An 18,838-nucleotide genomic window follows, 5' to 3' on the forward strand; every position below is an offset into this window, starting at 1 on the left:
TTTGCAATGAAGTGTGTGTGTGTGTGTGTGTGTGTGTGTGAGTTATATATCATGTAAACAGGAAGATATTTATTTACTGTGTTAAGTGTTTTGATCATGGCAAACCAATTAAATTATTTTCTTGGGGGGGGTGACATTTAACACGGAAATAAAAAATTTGAAAATGAAAAATGTGGCTTGATTAATAATTTAAGGAATTAAACAAAAGATGTACCATTGTAGTACCAGTTACATGCTGAGCTAGAATGACTAAATCTAGGTTGATTTACATTAGGAGTCTACAAGATATTCCCCAGGACTGCTTTGAACACTGTAAAATGTTTAGGACTTGTATAACATTGTGATTTCTGTTGTTTTGGGATACTGAGTCCAATTGTCTACTAATTCCATGTAATTTTATTAAAGACTAGATATTGATTGTTTTTCATTGTATTAAACAGAATTTATCTGTTGTTTACAGTCAGACTTTTGAGCTGAAAATATTTGAGTTAAATTAGCATTAATTCATTCACCTAGTTCAATTTCAGTAGATCTTTACCTAAAGTTCCAATATTTTTCTTGTCTTTATATTATTATTATTATTATTTATATCTGCAGTAAAGTCTATAATATGAAATAAATTACTGTAATATAAATCAATGTATTTTTAAGTATATATTACTTTTTACTACATACAATTAAGTTTTTGGATTAGCACTGTGGCTTTTTTATATAACAGTGGGACATTTTCAGTTATATTTTCAATCAACTCAATCCTGGAGGTGGTCCAAATTGTATCAGTATTTTTATCAGTTTTGTTGAAAAAGTAGTTTGACACACACACACACACACACACACACACACACACAAGTGTAACAACTATAAAGAAAGTATATATTTTAAAGTGTCTGGTTTGGAAAAACTAAACTGTTTTAATCCACTGAGTCATAATAATGAATAATACCTTATACTTTTTGCTTTTAATTAATGCTCTAAAAGATTTGAGATGATTTTATAATATTTTAATGAAAATTAACAAATTTGATAAGTTTCAACTGGGGGAAGTTTTTAGTTTGAAAACTGTTTGAAGGGTTTGCTTTTGCTCTCATCATTGATGTTGTTTTTCACCTCCCATTTGAAATACTTTCATTACTTTGAAAATATAAAAAAAAAAACCACCTGAAAGTATCTTATTAAACTAGTCTAAAACTTTGAATAGTTCTCTTTATTTTTATTTATTGAGAACTAATGAAATCTATATCTAATTAAATTAATACTTTGTTGACAAATATGAAATAATACTTGTATTTTTTGGGGGTTGACTATGAAAATTAATGTACCTTCTCACAGAAAATAAAACATTGAATATAGTAAAAAGAAATTAATAATTAATGAGTTTTTCTGATATTTATTATTACTATTATTTTTAACAATAAGTTTACCATATATAGAAGGAGTGACCCAATATTACCATAATACATAGCTCCGTGTTACCAACAAGTTTTAATAAAGTTACTGAATCATTCTTTAGTGATAAAAGAATTCAGATTTTCTTTGTCTTAGCTTCAGAATTGAGGCACACACAAATTGATTAAGATGTTATGGTACATGCTAAAAGATAGCATCTAAACAAAATTCTATCCACAGTGATTTTAATTAAGATTTAGAAATGCCAGTAAAGTATAAGTAAGCTTAAACTTGGAGGTTTTGGTCCTTTTTTGTTATACTTAAAATTCATATATATATTTTTTTTAAATTATTGGAAACTTTTGGGAGCTATTTCTTGGATAAATTTTTTTAATAATTCTTTCACATAATTCTATTTCAGTCAGTCATCTTTGCTTTATTACCCAGTGGTAGTGGCACATGCTGGGCTTTAGTTGATGTAATCTTATTGGAAGGTATGCATTTGTAGGATTTCAATGAAATAAGTTTCTTTATGTTGCCTTTAATACTAGGAAGCAACAAAATAAATAGTGGATAGAAATGTTAAGGTATTCAAATTGAAGGTGATTCATTTTAAATCTTGTCTTTATTTTTCTCTAGAGTTGAGTCCTGAGCTGAAACAAATCATACAACTGATGATGCTTCCAGATCATCGGGAGAGACCTTCAGCAGCTGAACTTCTAAACTTGTCTTCTGTTAAAAGGGTAAATGTTCTAAATTACAAATTTATGCTTTCTTTCAGGCAGGTTTCTCTTAGAGTTATGTGATACTGAAATTGGAATGTGTGTGTGTGTGTGTATGAAGTCAATGAAAGTAGTAGGGTGAGACCTTGGCCTATTGGTTAGCATGCTGAATATAGAGCTGGGAGCCTTTTGTTTATATGCTATCTGTACAGAATCACACTTCACATTTTATGATGATAGTTATAAGAGTTACAGTCAGATTTTTGTCACCTGATCAGAGTAACTCAAGAGTTTATTGTGGGTGCTTACGTGATATTTCCACAATTTTATACACTCCACATTTTCTATTGAATCACAAAATTTTAAAGAATTAATCTACTAAAAATAGATAAGTATCCATTTTAAAATTATCTGTTTTTGAGTTATTATTTTAATGTATCTTGTTTATAAAAGTTACCTCTTCACTCCTTTTAGAAAAAAACAACACAAAACAAACCTCCCCTTCGATCTATAAGCTCATAACAGCAGAAAGTCCATCATACTCTATAGTTAAAAATTACTAGTGAGAGTTTTTGTAAAAGCAATTGCCAGAGTGATTGCTTCCATAAAATAATTTATTAGATATATTTTTTACATTACATAATTTATTAGATATATTTTTTACAATACCTGTGTAACACATTCACTGATTCTAAACTACTTGAGCTGAAAATAAAAAGACATCATCAAACACAGATTTGCAGTTATGTTTGAATATTGACAAATTTTAATTACTTCAGGTGAGAAATTTAAATAAGTTTAGTCTCTAAACAAAAATGAGGACTTGGAAGAACAAAAAATCAAATTTTCAGTTAGCAGATTGGATTCGCGTATTATATGTACAAACAATCAACCTTTGTTTTCACTGTGTATAATAATATTGTTGCTTGTTTTGCTGTTTTAAGGCAGTATGGCTGTAGGAAAAATAATGTTAAAAACTGATTTAAGTGTTGGTTTTTAACAACAGGTCCTAAAGAAAAGAAGAATACAGCTAGCTTGTAGAGCTGTGGTAAGCTTTTATTTTCTGCCATTTCAATAGCTCCAAAAAAGATTTTGCCTTCAGTAAATTTTTGTTGTTGCACTTAAAATATTAGTACAAACATCAAAATAATGGATTTTTATATCTTGCTATTGATTTTAGCTGATTCATTAAGCCTGGATATTTTTTATAGTATTTGAAACATTTGGTTTATAGTACTTATCTTTGTAAAAACCACTAATTGTAAGTTAGATTTTTTCTTTCTCCTTGCTCTTTTCAATACATTTGCCAATAGAATTATTTTTAAGTAGTATCAAAGTGAACTTTATGATGAAGAAACAATTTTGCAGCTTTGGGTAGGGTTGCTCAGTTAACTTTTTCATTGCCTTTTGTCTTAAATATGCTGTGGTCTATATATATATATATGTAAACATTAGTGTATCAAAACTACTAATAACCAATTACAATATCATCTTTTGTTCATATAATGCCATAATTTCCAACATGTTTTTCATAAACTCTGGGCTCGTGAAGTGCCAGAACAGTTAACTTAATAAAATGTTTCTTCACTAATTACTTTTAAGTTTTCATAAAAAGTAAACAAAACACAATAGAGAGCAGAAGTGTATATGAATTTAGTTTCAAACTCATGTTCCTAAGCAATGAAGGAGTTAATAAAACTAACTTATAAGAAAGGCTTTCAAAAGTTTGAGTGTTCCTGAATTGTGTAGTTCAAACTACTTTAGTAACATTTTCTAGTTTCTAAGGTCATCATAATTTGTTGAACCCTAAGATCAACAAAAGAACAGTATTTATTTATTTATTATATCTTCTCACAAGGCTATGTATGCTAACTATTTATCTATATTATATTATATCTTTTATCTGTTATTAAGTATATTTTTCTTTTAAGAATATAGTGTATTGAAAGAGATCAATAGAATTATAAAACTTTGTAACATGTACACATTTTAAAAACAATTTTTTGTTTGTATATTAGTGTAAAATTTTATTTTTTTTCTAAGAAAATTTACATTTGTGAAGAGTGTTATTGATCAATATTATAAAGACTGAAATACCAAAATTTTATTTTAGAGTAATCACATATAAATAAAACAAAAAGAGAGAAAATATTTGCTAAATAAACTTTGTTTGAATTTGTTTAGGTTTCAGCCATAGAATTATTCTTTCATTGGATATTGACATGCTTGATTTGGTTAAAAAATGTAATGGCTTTCTCTGTCAAGACCCTGATACAGTTGGGCAGCGAAGTAAAGTTCCGTCATCAAACTCAAGAGCTCGGATTCTGTCAGAATGGGAGCAGAGTTTCTCTGATGGTAAGTGAATTCAAAATGTTCTCAGAATTTTATGTTTCATAATTATTAATGGATTTTTTATACCTTGGATCTGTAGATATAGCATTGAATCAAAGTGTTAAAATTAATAGAATAGAAATTTTATGACCAGGAATAAGTAATGGAATCTTCTTTTAGGTTGTTTTATGTATATCTTTTTTTTTTAACCAATGAAAAGTATGATTTTTAAAATTGCATACAGTAAGCTTTGTCCCTAAAAATTTATAATATCCAAAGCTAAACTTCTCTATTTAAAGATGATTTGTAAATAAATTCTTTATATTAAAGTATTTTAGCTGCGAAGTTTACAGAGTATTGGATGCAGATTTTTATTGCTTATGTTACTGTCTTTTTTTTTTTTTTCAGAATATTCATATTATAAAATATCAGTAAAGCCTGTAAAGTTACAACAAAGTGCATGCATAACTTGTAACCTAGTCTTTTCGCTTTTTCAGTTTATAAAATTCGTTTTTGAAAATCTGCAAATACTATATGAAATAAACAAGTAGCTATCATACCAAAAGGGCTCTTAAATTTCAAGATATCTATATAAAGTTTTATGATATGTAGTCTGCTGCTGCTGAAAAGTGATATTGGATTTGCCAACTCCCCAGGACAGTGTGGTTTTTAAACATTTACCAAGGCAACCACATAACCTGATAAATCAAATTTTGTAATTTGGTTATGAGTCTTAGTATTCAATAAATTGAGAAATTTTTATTAGATGCATCAGGATTTTTTTCCAATTACTCTGTACACATTGATACTTTATAATATGACAACAACAAAAATGCAAAAGAAATTTCTCCTGTATCATAAAAGAGAATGTTTGTTTGCCTATGATTGATCCAAAAGAGAGCAATAAAATCATTAGATAGAAAGTAGATGTTGAAAAGTTTGAAGTTGAAACTGATAATTACCAGATTGGATAGTTCCAGGATACTCAATGGGCACATCAAATCCAGTATAATCCATCGTATCAGCTCGTGTAGAGCATATATATTTCAGTTTGTGTGACTTGTTTTATAGTTTCAAAGTTCTATTAGCAACATTATATCCTAGTATCAGTGCCAACAATAGACACAGTTTTCTTTCAAAATCTTTTAGAAAATTTGTATGATGATATGTCTGAGAAATATGGAACTAATTTCTCACCTTCCTTATGAATGATCAGTGATAGGAACTAAATTATACCAGTGATAAGACTCAGAGTATGAGTTATGTGACACTTTCAGAACTTTATGCAATCTTGTAAGTTTAAGGCAACCAAAAATTTGATGGAAGGTGTTAGTTTATTAACATTTTTTACAAAGTTAAAAGTATATTCACTTTTCAACATTTAAAGACTTGTGTCTGGGATATTGAGTTATTGATTTCTATTTGCATGTTCAATAAAATTATTTATTAGCCTTAAAATTTGTTGACAATACACAATTTTCTGTTGAAGGAACAGGATACTAAATTTTTAGTGTGGTTAGAACTTTTATTAATTAAAAGTTGTGGAGTTGCTTAGGTCTGATGTTCATAGTTTTTTAATTTCCAGAAAATTGGAAACTTTACATGCTTAAGATAATTTTTGGTAATGATACTCAGCATGTTTTTAATTAGCATTATTTACATTAAATAATTTTTTTTCGAATTATTAATTGAATATTTTTAAAGAATCAAACTTTTTCTAAGTAATACCCAAGTTGACTTGTTGTTAATGTGGATCTGTCAATAAATCTGAGGTTGACCTACTAGCAGTTACTAGTAATACACTTTTTAACTATATAAAGTACTATAATAACAGCATTTGGATATGACTTCATTCTGATGAAAGAGCTACTCCAAAGTTTTGGTTCTGTCTTATTGAACTAATATTTCGTGTAACAGTGTAAGCTATTTTAACCCTGATGTTATGAGTGAAGGTACACATTGACTTCATCAGTTAATTTACTTATTCATCAAACTGCTAATAAATCCATGTTTTTTGTTGATGTTAGGCCTTTTAAAAAACATGAGTTACAGATATAAACATGCCAAAAAAAAAAAACAATTGCATTTAATTTCACTGATTACTGTTCAGAGAATTCTATGTACTTAGATAATGGTTTCACCCTGTGTTGTTGTTGTTTTACCAAACCTTAACGTTAAATGTTGCAACAGGTAAATTTTTTCTAGAAGATGGTACATAAATGACCATGTGTATTTCAATATTAGATGAAGTTTTTGAAGATGATGTAATAAATACAACCAACAGTGACCTTGGTTTTCCTCTTTCTGACACATCAACATCGAGTGAAAGTAGGAATGGTAGTTTTGTTATATCAAGGTTAGTTGTTGTTTCTGCTTGAAACTTTAACATTTCCTTTTAAACATTCAAAAAAATTTTGCAGTTTAGAAGAGTAAAAAAAATATTGTGTGTTGAGGTTATAATCATGGAATTTTAAACTCTAATTACTGTTGGTTACTGCTTTCATAAGAGAATTGTCTAATGTATTAGTTATTAAGACCATTAGTGTGATTAGTTTTGTTTGTTGTTTTTGAGAATGAGAATATAATGTAATTCTGTGATGATAATTTTGTAATTTATTCCCTAATTTACCAGTAGGTGCATTTGTAAGACATCTGTGAACCAGTAATGTTTTATGTCAATATTAGTATGTTTGATATCTTAGTATACATCAAATAGATTGAATTACATTTTTTTAAATTTGGCATTCCTTGAGAGTAGATTGTGAGACAGTGCCATATTTTTAGTACATTAAATGTTTCAATATCAAAATTATTTAGATGCCTAGTTAAAGCCTTTTTCATTTCTTTGAAATGTTACTTTTGAAAGGAATAAAACAGATCTGACATTTTTATACATGGTGAGAGGACCTCCCAGAGAAGGTTTTGTTCTTTCAATTTACCTCCTCTGGAATCTAAACATCCACCCATGTATTTGCCATGTGTGGTGACCCGTGAAGGGGAGGAGAGGATCCTGGTGGTTGAGGGGTCCAATCCTACTAACACAACACTTTGGACTTGAATTCCTGGAGACGGGCAGCCTTGAGGCAGCCCCCCTTGGGTCAATCAGCTAGTCCAGTTGGGCTAGGATCAACCAAGTACCAGTGTTGGATGTTCTCAACAGGTGTTGTGGACATTCTATCTGATGCTAGTGTTTGGGTATAGTGCTCATGAAACCCTGGTGTTGATGCAGTGTCCTTGTTTGACATTGTAGTGCATCCCCTCATAGGGCTCCATGGTGGGTGGGGTCAGTGGGCACCAAAACTTCCTTTTTTTTTTTTTTTATAATGGATCCTCCAAATAAAAACTTAATAAAATAATGAAAAGATTGTCTATAGGTAAATGGTCACATCTTGAAGATTCTGAGCAGCAATCTTGAACATCTGTAACACCTGTTGTACCTCATTTTCTTATCCTCTATTCTCTTTCAGATAAACCTTTAGGGCAAATGCCCTTCTTTTTCATTCAGAAGGGACAAGAGGGATTTGCTGGCTCTCCAAAGTCAGTGAAGAAGCTTCAATCTGGTGACATATTGGTGTAAACATCCACATCTCAACACAGTGAACTCCTTGCATTCAAAGGCAATTGGGGATATACCTATTGAGGTTACATTTCATGCTACTTTGAATTAATCATGAGGAATTATTGTTGAGAGGGATTTTAAGAACTCCCCTGAATCAGATTTTTGCTGATTTCTCCACTCAAGAAGTTTTGCAGTGGGGGGTACCTCCATTCGCAAAGATGGAATTACGATGCCGACCAATATCCTCATTGTGACATATACATCATCATGTCCACCTGCAACCATCAAGGCAGGTTACCTTATTTGCATGGTACAGCCACACATTCTAAACCCTCTCTGATGTTTCCAGTGTCAGCAGTTTACTCACCCAAAGTCTTGGTTCCTTGATGTGTGCTCGTTGCGGTGGCAAGGACCATGATGCCTATGTGTATGAAACAAACCATCATTGCATCAATTGCAATGGCTCTCACCTATCCTACTTTTGTTCTTGCTCTAAATGGTTGGAAGAAAAAGAGTTGCAGCGTTTGAAAACGATTCATAACATTACTTATCCTGGGGCTCAAAATTTGCTGTCCACCACTTCATCTCAGATGTATGCTGCTGCACTTTGTTCCACTACTACAGTGGGAGTGCAGACATATCTCTTGGTGCCTCCAAAAGAATTGTTCTCAAAACAAATGAAAAGTCTTTTGACCTCCATGGTTAAAAAAGTTGATGAATCAACTTCAACACCCATACATTCCAACAAATCCCAAGATCCACTTCCTTTTGTTCTGGGTAAAGGCATTTCCTTGGTCACATCGTCTTCTCCCACCCCAAGATGCAAAATGATCATTTGTTCACATCCTCAGTCACTGGAATCCTCTTCCAACAGTAAAGACCTGCCCAATTGACTCAGGGCAGGATCCATGGAGGTCTATAGACCTCTCTTGAATAAAGACAGTAAAGAAAAAAGATGTGGTCTTAAACAGAAGGGTTCTTCATCTAATTTGCCTACACATAAATAAAAATGGCTACTTTAATGCAATGGAACTGTCAAGGTTTATGGTCTAATCTGGATGACATCAAAACACTGATTGCTTCCTACCATCCTGTATGTCTTTCCTTACAGGAAACATTTCTGAAACCTGCTGATAGAGTCTCCTTTTGGTAGTTTTCTTTGTACAGAAATGACAGGTTGTGTGATGGACGAGTGCATGGAGGGTGGCACTGTTGGTTGATCAACACGTGCTCACCCTGTCTTTGCCACTCAACACACCCTTGGAGGCTGTAGCCATCCGTGTGTCCTTGGGTCATACCATCACTGTTTGTTCTCTCTACCTGTTGCCTGGAGAGACCTATGATCAATCAAACCTTGATGCTCTTTTTGAACAGTTGCCATCTCCCTTTTTCCTTTTTAATCATGGGGAACTTTAACGGACATCAATCCCCTCTGGGGGAAGTGCTGATATTGATAGGAGGGGTCGCTCTGTAGAGCGTATGCTCTCTGATCACAACCTTTCTCTTCTCAATACTGGTTCTTCTACTTATTTTCACACACCTAGTCAGTCCTTCACTGCTATTGATCTCTCAATTTGCTCCCCTTCACTATTCTCCCATTTTTCATGTAGGGTTGACAATAATCCACAAGGCAGAAATCATTTTCTTATAATTTTAAGAGAGACTGGCTGTGGTTGATGCCACCCGACCTACATGCCCCAGGATCACTCAAACTGGCCCTCTTTCACTGCTCTTGCTGAACTTGATCCTGCCATCGTCTGTAAGCCATCAGTTGATGACTGTGTGGCAGCAGTAACTGACTGTATTATACAAGCAGCTGCTCAAAGTATTCCTAAAACCTCAACACGTTTTCTACAATATCCTCAACGATGGTTGAATCCTGCCTGCCACATGGCACGGAAGGCTCAAAAACTGGCCTGGGATACTTTCTATAGATATCCTACATTCTCGAACCACATCCCTTTCCAGCAGAGCCGAGCACATACCCGGTGGGTAAGAAGTCAAAGCCAGAAGGAATCTTGGATTACGTTCACAACCAGCATATCTTCTACTGCCAGTTCCAAAGTCATATGGGACAAGATTCAAAAGGTCAGCGAGCACTATAATTCTGTACCCCTCTCAAACTTGTTCTCTGATGACCAGGAAGTAGCTGATACCTGGAGCATTGTCAGTACTCTAGGTGAAAGCTTTTGCCAGGTATCTAGCACTTCTGCTTCTTCCTCCACCTTCTTAGCCATCAAGACTCTGGCAGAACGATCACCTCTTTCCTTTTAAGCTGATTGTCTCTATGACTATAATCGTTCCATTACACTGGTGGAACTCAAACTGGTAGAACATCAGTTGGACCTGATGTACACTATGAAATGCTGTGCCATTCATCTCCTGCTTCTCTTGCTGTTCTTCTGATTGTTTTTAACCAGATCTGGCAGGAGAATGTTTTTCGAGATGCCTGGCACCAGGCTATTGTCCTGCCTTTCTGTAAACCTGGGAAGGTTCCCAAGATTATTTCAGGCTGCAGTCCAATTACTTTGACAGGTTGTCCTTGAATCAAACAATCTCCTCTCGCCCACCCAGTGTGGCTTCTCACAACAGCGCTCTACCATGGACCACCTGATTTGACTTGCAACGTCAATCACAGAAGCCTTTCTCAAATGACAACATCTTGTATCCATATTCTTTGACATTGAGAAGGCTTATGATACAACATGGAGGTATGGCATTTTGCAAGACATATATGGGTTACCTGGCCATTTGCCCATTTTTATTAAAAATTTTTAACAGACAGGAGATTCCAATTTTTGAGTTTGACACTTTCCCATCACTGAACAACTCTCTCACTGTTGTAAATGGGCTCTATTTCAACAACTTTTGCATCTGATGTCAGTCATCGAACATGAAGTACATTGAATGGCAGCTACAGACTGCTCTCAATCCTTTACTGAAGTGGACCACAGCAAATAGTTTTAACTTTTCTCTCTCTAAAACTCTTTGCATGCCCTTTTGCTGCCAATAGGGTATTCACCTTGATTCTGAACTCCATATCAGTGAAGTTGTGCTGCCTGTGGTTCCTGAGACAAAGTTCTTGAGGCTTATCTTTGACCGTAAGCTGACCTTTATACCACACATCAAGCTGCTACGTTTCAAATGTACAAGAGCACTGAACATCCTTCATGTCCTCTCTTCTACCACTTGGGGAGCAGATAGATGTTCTATGCTAAAGATATATCGTGATCTTAATTGAAATTCAATTATGAATCTCTGGTCTATGGCTCTGACAGAACCTCAGCCTTAAAGATGCTGGATGCCATTCATCATCAAGAACTTTAGCTCTTCAATGGGGCTTTCTGCACCTCCCCAGTTCAGAGCTTATACATAGAATTTCATGAACCTTCTTTGCATTTCTGCCGTTTGGAACTGTCTTTATTATATGCTTAGAAACTTCATTCATTACCAAAGCATTTCACCTGGGGTTGTGTTTTCCTTCCTAGGTGGGCCATACTTTTTCAGAGCAGACAATTTTCCATTGCTCCTTTTGACCTTCGTATCCAGGTGCAGTTGGATGAATTGGGTCCATCCTTGGATAACTTTGTATCCACTGGTCAGCCCATCCCACCATGGCTTCTTACACTCCTCAAATGTGACCTATTTTTAAGTCATCTGAGAAAAGCAGACACTCCCTATTGGAAATACTGTTTGCTATTTGCAGAACATCTTTCAAACCATCCTTCCATTCCTAATTATACAGATGGTTTGAAATCAGGTGACTGTGTGGGCTCTGTCATGGTTTGTTGTGGTTCCGTGGTTGCATTCAGAATCCCCTCTACAGCTTCTGTGTTCACTGCTGAACTGTACACCATTTCTTTTGTTTTGGATCACATAGAAGCTAAGCAGTACTCAAACTGCACTATTTATACTGACTTGCTTAGTTCTCTACTGGTCCTGGAATCACTTCATGTTAGTTCACACCCTGTTATTCAAAACTGACTGACCTATTTCTCTTTAACATCTACTTTTATCCACTTTTTCTGGATACTGGGCCACGTTGGTATCTGCGGAACAAGCTTGCTGACACTGTAACTGAATCTATCTGCTCTGGCACCATCATCACTGTGCCTGTTCCATACATGGACTATTGTCCTGTATTCAAGGCTCACCTCCATGCCAGCTGGCAGTCAACTTAGAAAGAGCAATACGAAACCAAGCTTTTTGAAATAAAACCTTCTATTGGACTTTGGCCATCTTTCTTCCGTAACGTATTAATTTTAATACGTTACCTTTTGAAAATGGCCATAATGTCAAGTAACTCGGAACCAGGACTAAAAAGGCCAACTTCAGGTGACTGACGGTGGCTGTTGTACTTACCTATTAGTCTTCCTGCTGAGTTATGATAATTACAGTTATGCTACAGAATGTCCTTTACAACTTGTATTACTGTAGTTTTTCTCTTAACACTGTGGACTAGATGTAATCATCGGTTTTATGCTATTTATGTTTTTTTTTCAACTTTGTTTTGTTTTATCTTAATTTCCTTCAATGAATTTTAATAAATTTACTTTAATTTTAACTTTTTACTGGATATTTGGCACAGATAGCCTAGCTGCTTTGTGCCATAAAACACTAAATCAACCAACCAATCAATCTGACATATTTATAACTATTTGTTAATGTAGGTTGCTTGTAACTTAAAAACAGTCTGGGCTTATGTTTGTAATTCTTCAGGCTTAATAGATTTGTCTGTTGTTACAGGTTTTGTTGTACCATTAAAACACAAAATAAAAAATTTTATCTTTGATACAAAAGAATTCACTGTAACATTGGGAGCAATATATTAACTTTTTTAAATCAGTTAACAGTCTGCAAACTTGTATGTTATTCATTTTTAGTATTGCAGATCGCTTAGTGAATTCCACACCAGCAGTTACAAGACACAGACACCTCAACAAAAGCATGACGCCAAACCCTGTAGTAACTCATGACTGGGACAGGTTAGTTCAATTAATTTTTTTATGTACATTTTTGAACTTCATTAAAAATCAAAACTTCACTTCAGGTTGAAGATAGACATCTTTCTCTCGAAAGGAAAAATGTATTTGTTTACATAACATGCAGTAACTTCCCACTTCTGTAATAGTTATAATATTTGTGCATTATAAATACTAACCAGTATGAAACCTCTGGCACCTTACATTAATATTGACTTCTTTCTGCAAGAATAACTATTACATTTCCAAACTATGTACCTACTATTAGATAGTTCAACACCATAACATTTTTGATGAGCAAATGAAATACTTAAAAGTATTAATCCTCCAGTGTTATAAATCTTGGGCTTTCCAAATGCTGTTTAATAAAGTTAAAAACCACAGAAGAATGCTTATCTCTGAAATTTTGAGTCTCTGAAGTTTTTGATTATTCTCTTATCAGAACTTTGCACCTCTTCTCAGGGCTTTCAGAGAAATATAAATATATTTTCACTTTACAGGTGTTAGAAATAATTTCTCCCAGTTTTGAAAGCTGTACATAATTTTAAACATGAATTAAAAATAGTGGTCTTGTATTTCTTAAGTTTATATATGGAATATTATTATGTCACTCAGGTTGATTTCTTTACCTGCCTGTTACTCAGGAGAGTTCTAAGTGTGACTGGGTCTATGTGTATTTCTATATAAAAGATTTGGTATTTCTTGTATATTGAAAAAATAGCTGTCTGATACCAGATATATTTATATAGTACATTAATTCTTTTAATGTTAGGAACTGTATTAAAGTGTCAAGTAAATCCTGGAGATGCTAAACAGACTAACACCTTAACATGTATTTGAGACTGTTTTTAGTTGTATACTGATATTAAAATGAAAGATCCTTAGATTTACTAAAGAAAAAAGAACAATGGTGCAAGTAATGAAAACTAAACGTTCACAACTCTGTTGTGAATGTTAGTTAACATTAAACAAAAAGATAACTATTTGATAATTTTCAAAACCATTGAGTTTTTTAAGATAACTTAATATAGATGAAACATATTGAGCTATATATATACACTTTTTATTCACTTTATATTTCATAGTCTTTAAGGCATTATTTCCATTTAATTTTACTTTGGTCTTTTTCTATTTTACATAATTGAGTCTTGTTGTTGTATTCTATCTACATTTGTCTTATATTTGGCCTCTTAAAATGTTATCAGTTATGTTTATGTTGAATAGTTTTCTGTGGACTGTTTTTGTCTTCCATTTGATTTTGAAGGTGACGTTTCAAACTTTGTGGTGTGTTTTAAAGTTTGGAACGTCTCCAAAACCAGAAAGAAGCTTGGAGTAACCTATTAAAAAACACAACAAAAACACACTGTCTCAAACTTTGTTTATTCACATTTGTTTTCCACTATTAGATTACAGATAGTCATGTACTATATTATGAAATTGTAGTGTTGTTATTAAAAGATTTAAAACCTCTTTAGCTTATTGTGGAATAAATATTTCATTAACACATTTTGATCAATATTTTCATATGGAAACTTAACAATTAAAACTGAAATCCTCAGATGTTTGTCTGTGGTTTGCCAGTTTATTATTTAAAACTATTATGGTGTTTTATATACCTTTTGCATAACATTTTGAAAGTGCTATAATTGTCATTAATATCTGAAGTTCTGTGAGTGAGTACATGTACTACATATTTTGTAATAAGTAAAGAGGGTTAAGTTCTGAGTATTTTGAGTATGACTATCAATACTTATAAGTGCAATAATTTTTTCTGACTTCTTATGTTACTCTGAAAGTGTAAAACACAAGCAGTGGTAATAGTACTTATGCTAATGAATATCTCTTCTTAAATTCATACAAATTTCTCGCTGTCTCTTGGTGACAATGAAACTTCATGAATACTGTGTGTTCAGTTGCACTTATAACTACTACAGTTTAAGTATGTGCAAAAAATTTCAAGATATAATCTGCTGTTTGTAGTATAAAACTGTATTTACACTAAGATGATATTAGTACTTGACACTAGCAAACAAGCTGTTTTAGCAAAAATCATTCAAGACCTCTGTCTTCCTCAGATCTTGTCAAATTCTTACTTGCTGTAAGCTACAAGGCTAATTAATTCCTATTGAGTATCAGCCACTTCTTTAAAAAATTGCTTAAGATTCGTGTTGTTGGGTCTATCCAATAAATTGTGCATTACTTCTTATTTCTTAGATGTTTACTGTTATAAATATTTTTAAAACCTTTTAAACATCCTAACATTGAAACACTGACAATGAATAATATAAATTAGACACTAATAAATTAAATGTATGTTCTCCTAAAACATGAACATTTAAGTACCTTTATGTACCTTGTACTTTTTATGTTTGTTTTGAAATATGGGAAAGTGTTTGAGCTTCATGTAACTTCTAGTTTTGTCAATACCTCTTTCTTTCACTAATTATAATTAAATGTTACTTCTAACATAAGCGTGGCTGATCATATTTTATAGTGTTTATAAAACTCAATTGTCTTGCATTCCAGCTATAGAAATAGTCCTGAGGTGACACACAGTTTGTCTGTTAAGACTCAGACTCCTTATGCCCTTAATTCCAGCTTACATGAAAGCAGTTTACTTGATGATGATACTGAAGTGCGTGCTGGAATTGGACCTAAAAACTTGATGAATGTGAGTTAACTGTTTATTGTCATGCTATTATTACTTTATATCAGTGGTGCCCAACAGTTTTTCATCAAAATTATGGAGAATGTGTTAACATATTTTGCTACGTGACAAAAATAAATTAACAGTTTTTATTGATATGGAGATTTAGAAGAATACACAAAAATATTTTCAGTTATTTATTAACAGAATTTTATATATATATAAAATGTGGTAGAAATAAAAACAACTTTGCAACAGGTCAATAGCCATTTAACCACATGTAGCAAGTGACGAATGTATTGGATACCATGGTTTATGTTGTCTGGTAAACTACTATATAGTTGATACAACTACCTGTTTAAAATTTATTCCATTGTTGTAACAAGTCAAGGCCCAGTTAAGGAGAGCTTTGCTCTCCAGTTTATATATCACCATTGTAGTTTTAGATTGTAGACATTATAAAACTCTTTTTTTAAAAAAACAAACAACAAAAATGTAGTTAAATTTCCTATTCTTCTCCTGAATTCAAATACTTCAAAGATAATTCAGGTACTGTAACAAAATTTATAAAAATGAAATTACTGTGTTGATCACTGTATCTGGCCACATGACAAACATATTGAACACGACACTTAACATCAATTTATTTATCTAAATCGAAGAAATTATACATATCGGACGTACAAATCATACAAAATCCTCAATTGTTAATCATAGTAATGCAGTATTCTCTATAAATGTGTAGTCTTTATTACACTATCCATTCAAAGACGTTTGTAGAAAATCCAGTAATCATCTCCTTTAGACCAAGTTTTTAACACTTATTTGTACAAATAAGGTAAGTATTCTCAGCAACAACATACATAGAAGAAATTAAATTTTAATAACAATTATTTAGTAGATGACCAGTGAAGAGATTGGATAGACACATTTCTGATGAAATGTATGAATTTTGATATGTTTAACAATTAACCTGATTGAAACTTAAAATGCAATAATACCAAGGATGTTTTCTTTCACTTCTTAGATGAAATTATTAAACTTGGAAAGTCACATGTTCAATCAATTTTATAATAGTTTATATTTTTGAAACAACAATTTGCACAAACTATAGATACAGGAAGTTTCTGAAAATTAGTATTGATATATTTTATGTAAGACTAGGTACAAATTTTCTGAAACCTAATAGCCCTATAATTTACCCAAGACTATAAATACAGGACATCAGACTAGTTGTAAATTTGAGAAGTGGTATTTACTATAAGTGTTTTTAATATAAAAAAGTCATTAATAATGATTGAGGATCAGTTGTTTACTTCAGAAAACTTAATTATTTTTCTCTTCTCCAAAAGTCATAACTTTCCTTCTTGATCAGTGAAATATGACACCATCAACTTCAATAATTCACAACATAAAAATAATAATTTAAAAGAAACATTTGAAATACCAAGATCTATGCCAAAATACTAGCATTCTGGGGCTTGTGTTTGTAAATATTTTTCTCAGTTTTTTTTAGACTTTAAATACTGATTTGTTATTGGATACGTGTACAACGTTTATGTAACAAGGCATTGTGAAATTTCAGATTTAAGAAAAGCATGGTAAATTTTGTATAATTCTTAAATCTGAGTTTTAGACTTTCACTTTATAAGAGCATGAGATGATTAAAATTTTGGGTTGTTAGAACTGTGCTTTAATTGTTTTCTCCAACAAATATAGACAGATAATAACTACATGTAATTAAAACATTAAATGTATACTTGGGCGATAGAACATGCAGATAATGTGAGAGGAAGTTCCTTTTATATATCTTTTTCTGTTGTGTTAGTTTGTACTAAAACTTTGTGTTAAGTTCTGTAAACTCTACTTATATTGTGCTTTCAACAGGCATTTGATGTTGCATGCTCAGATGACAGCAGCTGACCAAGAATTGGATGACAAAGAGGGCTCTAGTACCATGACCACAAAAATGGACCAACATTCTGTCAGGCTGTTATTGTACAAAAGTCGATGCTACAGTGGGAATTGGTTTTAGGTTGCATATATATATTTTGTACAGTAAATATACACAAACGACAGTGTACAACAAAGCCAAGTGCGAGTTGCACAAGTGTGTAATTGAAGTGAAATAGTGTTATGTACATTGATATTTTAAATGTTTTAACATATATATATTTGGTACTGAGCTACATTTGTCTCTGATTAGTGTGTTTTTGTCTTGTAGATAAAAATGGTTTGTCTTGTTTTGTGTGACTGACATAAGCAGGAAATTTTGCTGTTTTTAATGACATAGGTTTATATTTTAATAAGACATTTTTGAGACAAAATATTACAATATGAAATGAGTCTGTGATTTTTCAGTGTTTTTTTATAAATTAACTTATAACGCTAAGCTGCACATACGTTTTAAAATGTTTTAGCTAGAGTCAAAACCTTATATCAACAAATTAAAGTTCTTTTCTAACGTTCTGTTTACTGTGTGGTGATTTTTTTTATTCGTAATAATACCACTTCTGTATAAATATTTTTTTTCCTATTTGTTACACTGAACTATCGAAATACTTACTTGAGTATTGCACGTAATAATATACTTTTTCTTGTTTACTTCGGATGTAATAACTTTATCATCTGTTAGTGTTACTGTGTTCAGACTGTAACTCTATGGTCAGTATTTACATATGCTAACCTTACCCAAGCCTATTTTCACAAGGTTGAAAAAAATCGAATAATTTGAATTTGTTTCACGATTAAAAATTCCCACTAAAGATCTATCTCGTAGATTATAAGTTATTTTAATTGAAAATCTATTTAGTAAAGAAAAAAACAAAACGGTAATATATGATCTGTAATGACGAGAAAACACACACTATAGAGAAATCATATATGTAAAAACGACTGGTATGGATAGAGAAAGCACTATGTAGAGGAGCGAACGTTTCGACCTTCTTCGGTCATCGTCAGGCTCACAAAGAAAGAAAGAGGGAAGGGGTTGTGTAATTGAGTGTAGGATATTTGATATATTTTTATATAGGTATAAACGTGTTCCTTTGTATTGGTTTATTTTGGGCTTGAGTTGTTGTATAAGTAAGGCTTCTTTAATTTTGCGTTTGAATCTGGTTTCCATTTTTTACTTGTTTCTTCAATATAGAAGTCGTGGCAGTTATCACATTGTATTTTATAAATAATGTTGGTGTGGTGTTTGTCAGTGTAG

General features: G+C 32.3%; 1 protein-coding gene across 3 annotated transcripts in view; it reads left to right on the forward strand.

The window, feature by feature from the left end:
* Myt1 (protein kinase, membrane associated tyrosine/threonine 1) overlaps positions 1 to 18,097 on the forward strand; it is a 44,185-nt gene extending 26,088 nt beyond the window's left edge. The window contains exons 11-17 of one of the 3 annotated variants that reach the window (XM_076491008.1): positions 2,026 to 2,129; positions 3,115 to 3,156; positions 4,293 to 4,463; positions 6,684 to 6,795; positions 12,882 to 12,983; positions 15,507 to 15,651; positions 17,515 to 18,097. In XM_076491008.1, the coding sequence (XP_076347123.1) occupies positions 2,026 to 2,129; positions 3,115 to 3,156; positions 4,293 to 4,463; positions 6,684 to 6,707 (341 nt within the window). In that variant the 3' untranslated portion in view covers positions 6,708 to 6,795; positions 12,882 to 12,983; positions 15,507 to 15,651; positions 17,515 to 18,097. The remainder of the gene's footprint in view (positions 1 to 2,025; positions 2,130 to 3,114; positions 3,157 to 4,292; positions 4,464 to 6,683; positions 6,796 to 12,881; positions 12,984 to 15,506; positions 15,652 to 17,514) is intronic. The other 2 variants (XM_076491010.1, XM_076491009.1) reach the window with 2 other exon arrangements.
* Positions 18,098 to 18,838: the final 741 nt, after the last annotated feature.

Source organism: Tachypleus tridentatus, chromosome 2 (assembly GCF_004210375.1).
Source record: "Tachypleus tridentatus isolate NWPU-2018 chromosome 2, ASM421037v1, whole genome shotgun sequence".
NCBI lineage: Eukaryota > Metazoa > Arthropoda > Merostomata > Xiphosura > Limulidae > Tachypleus > Tachypleus tridentatus.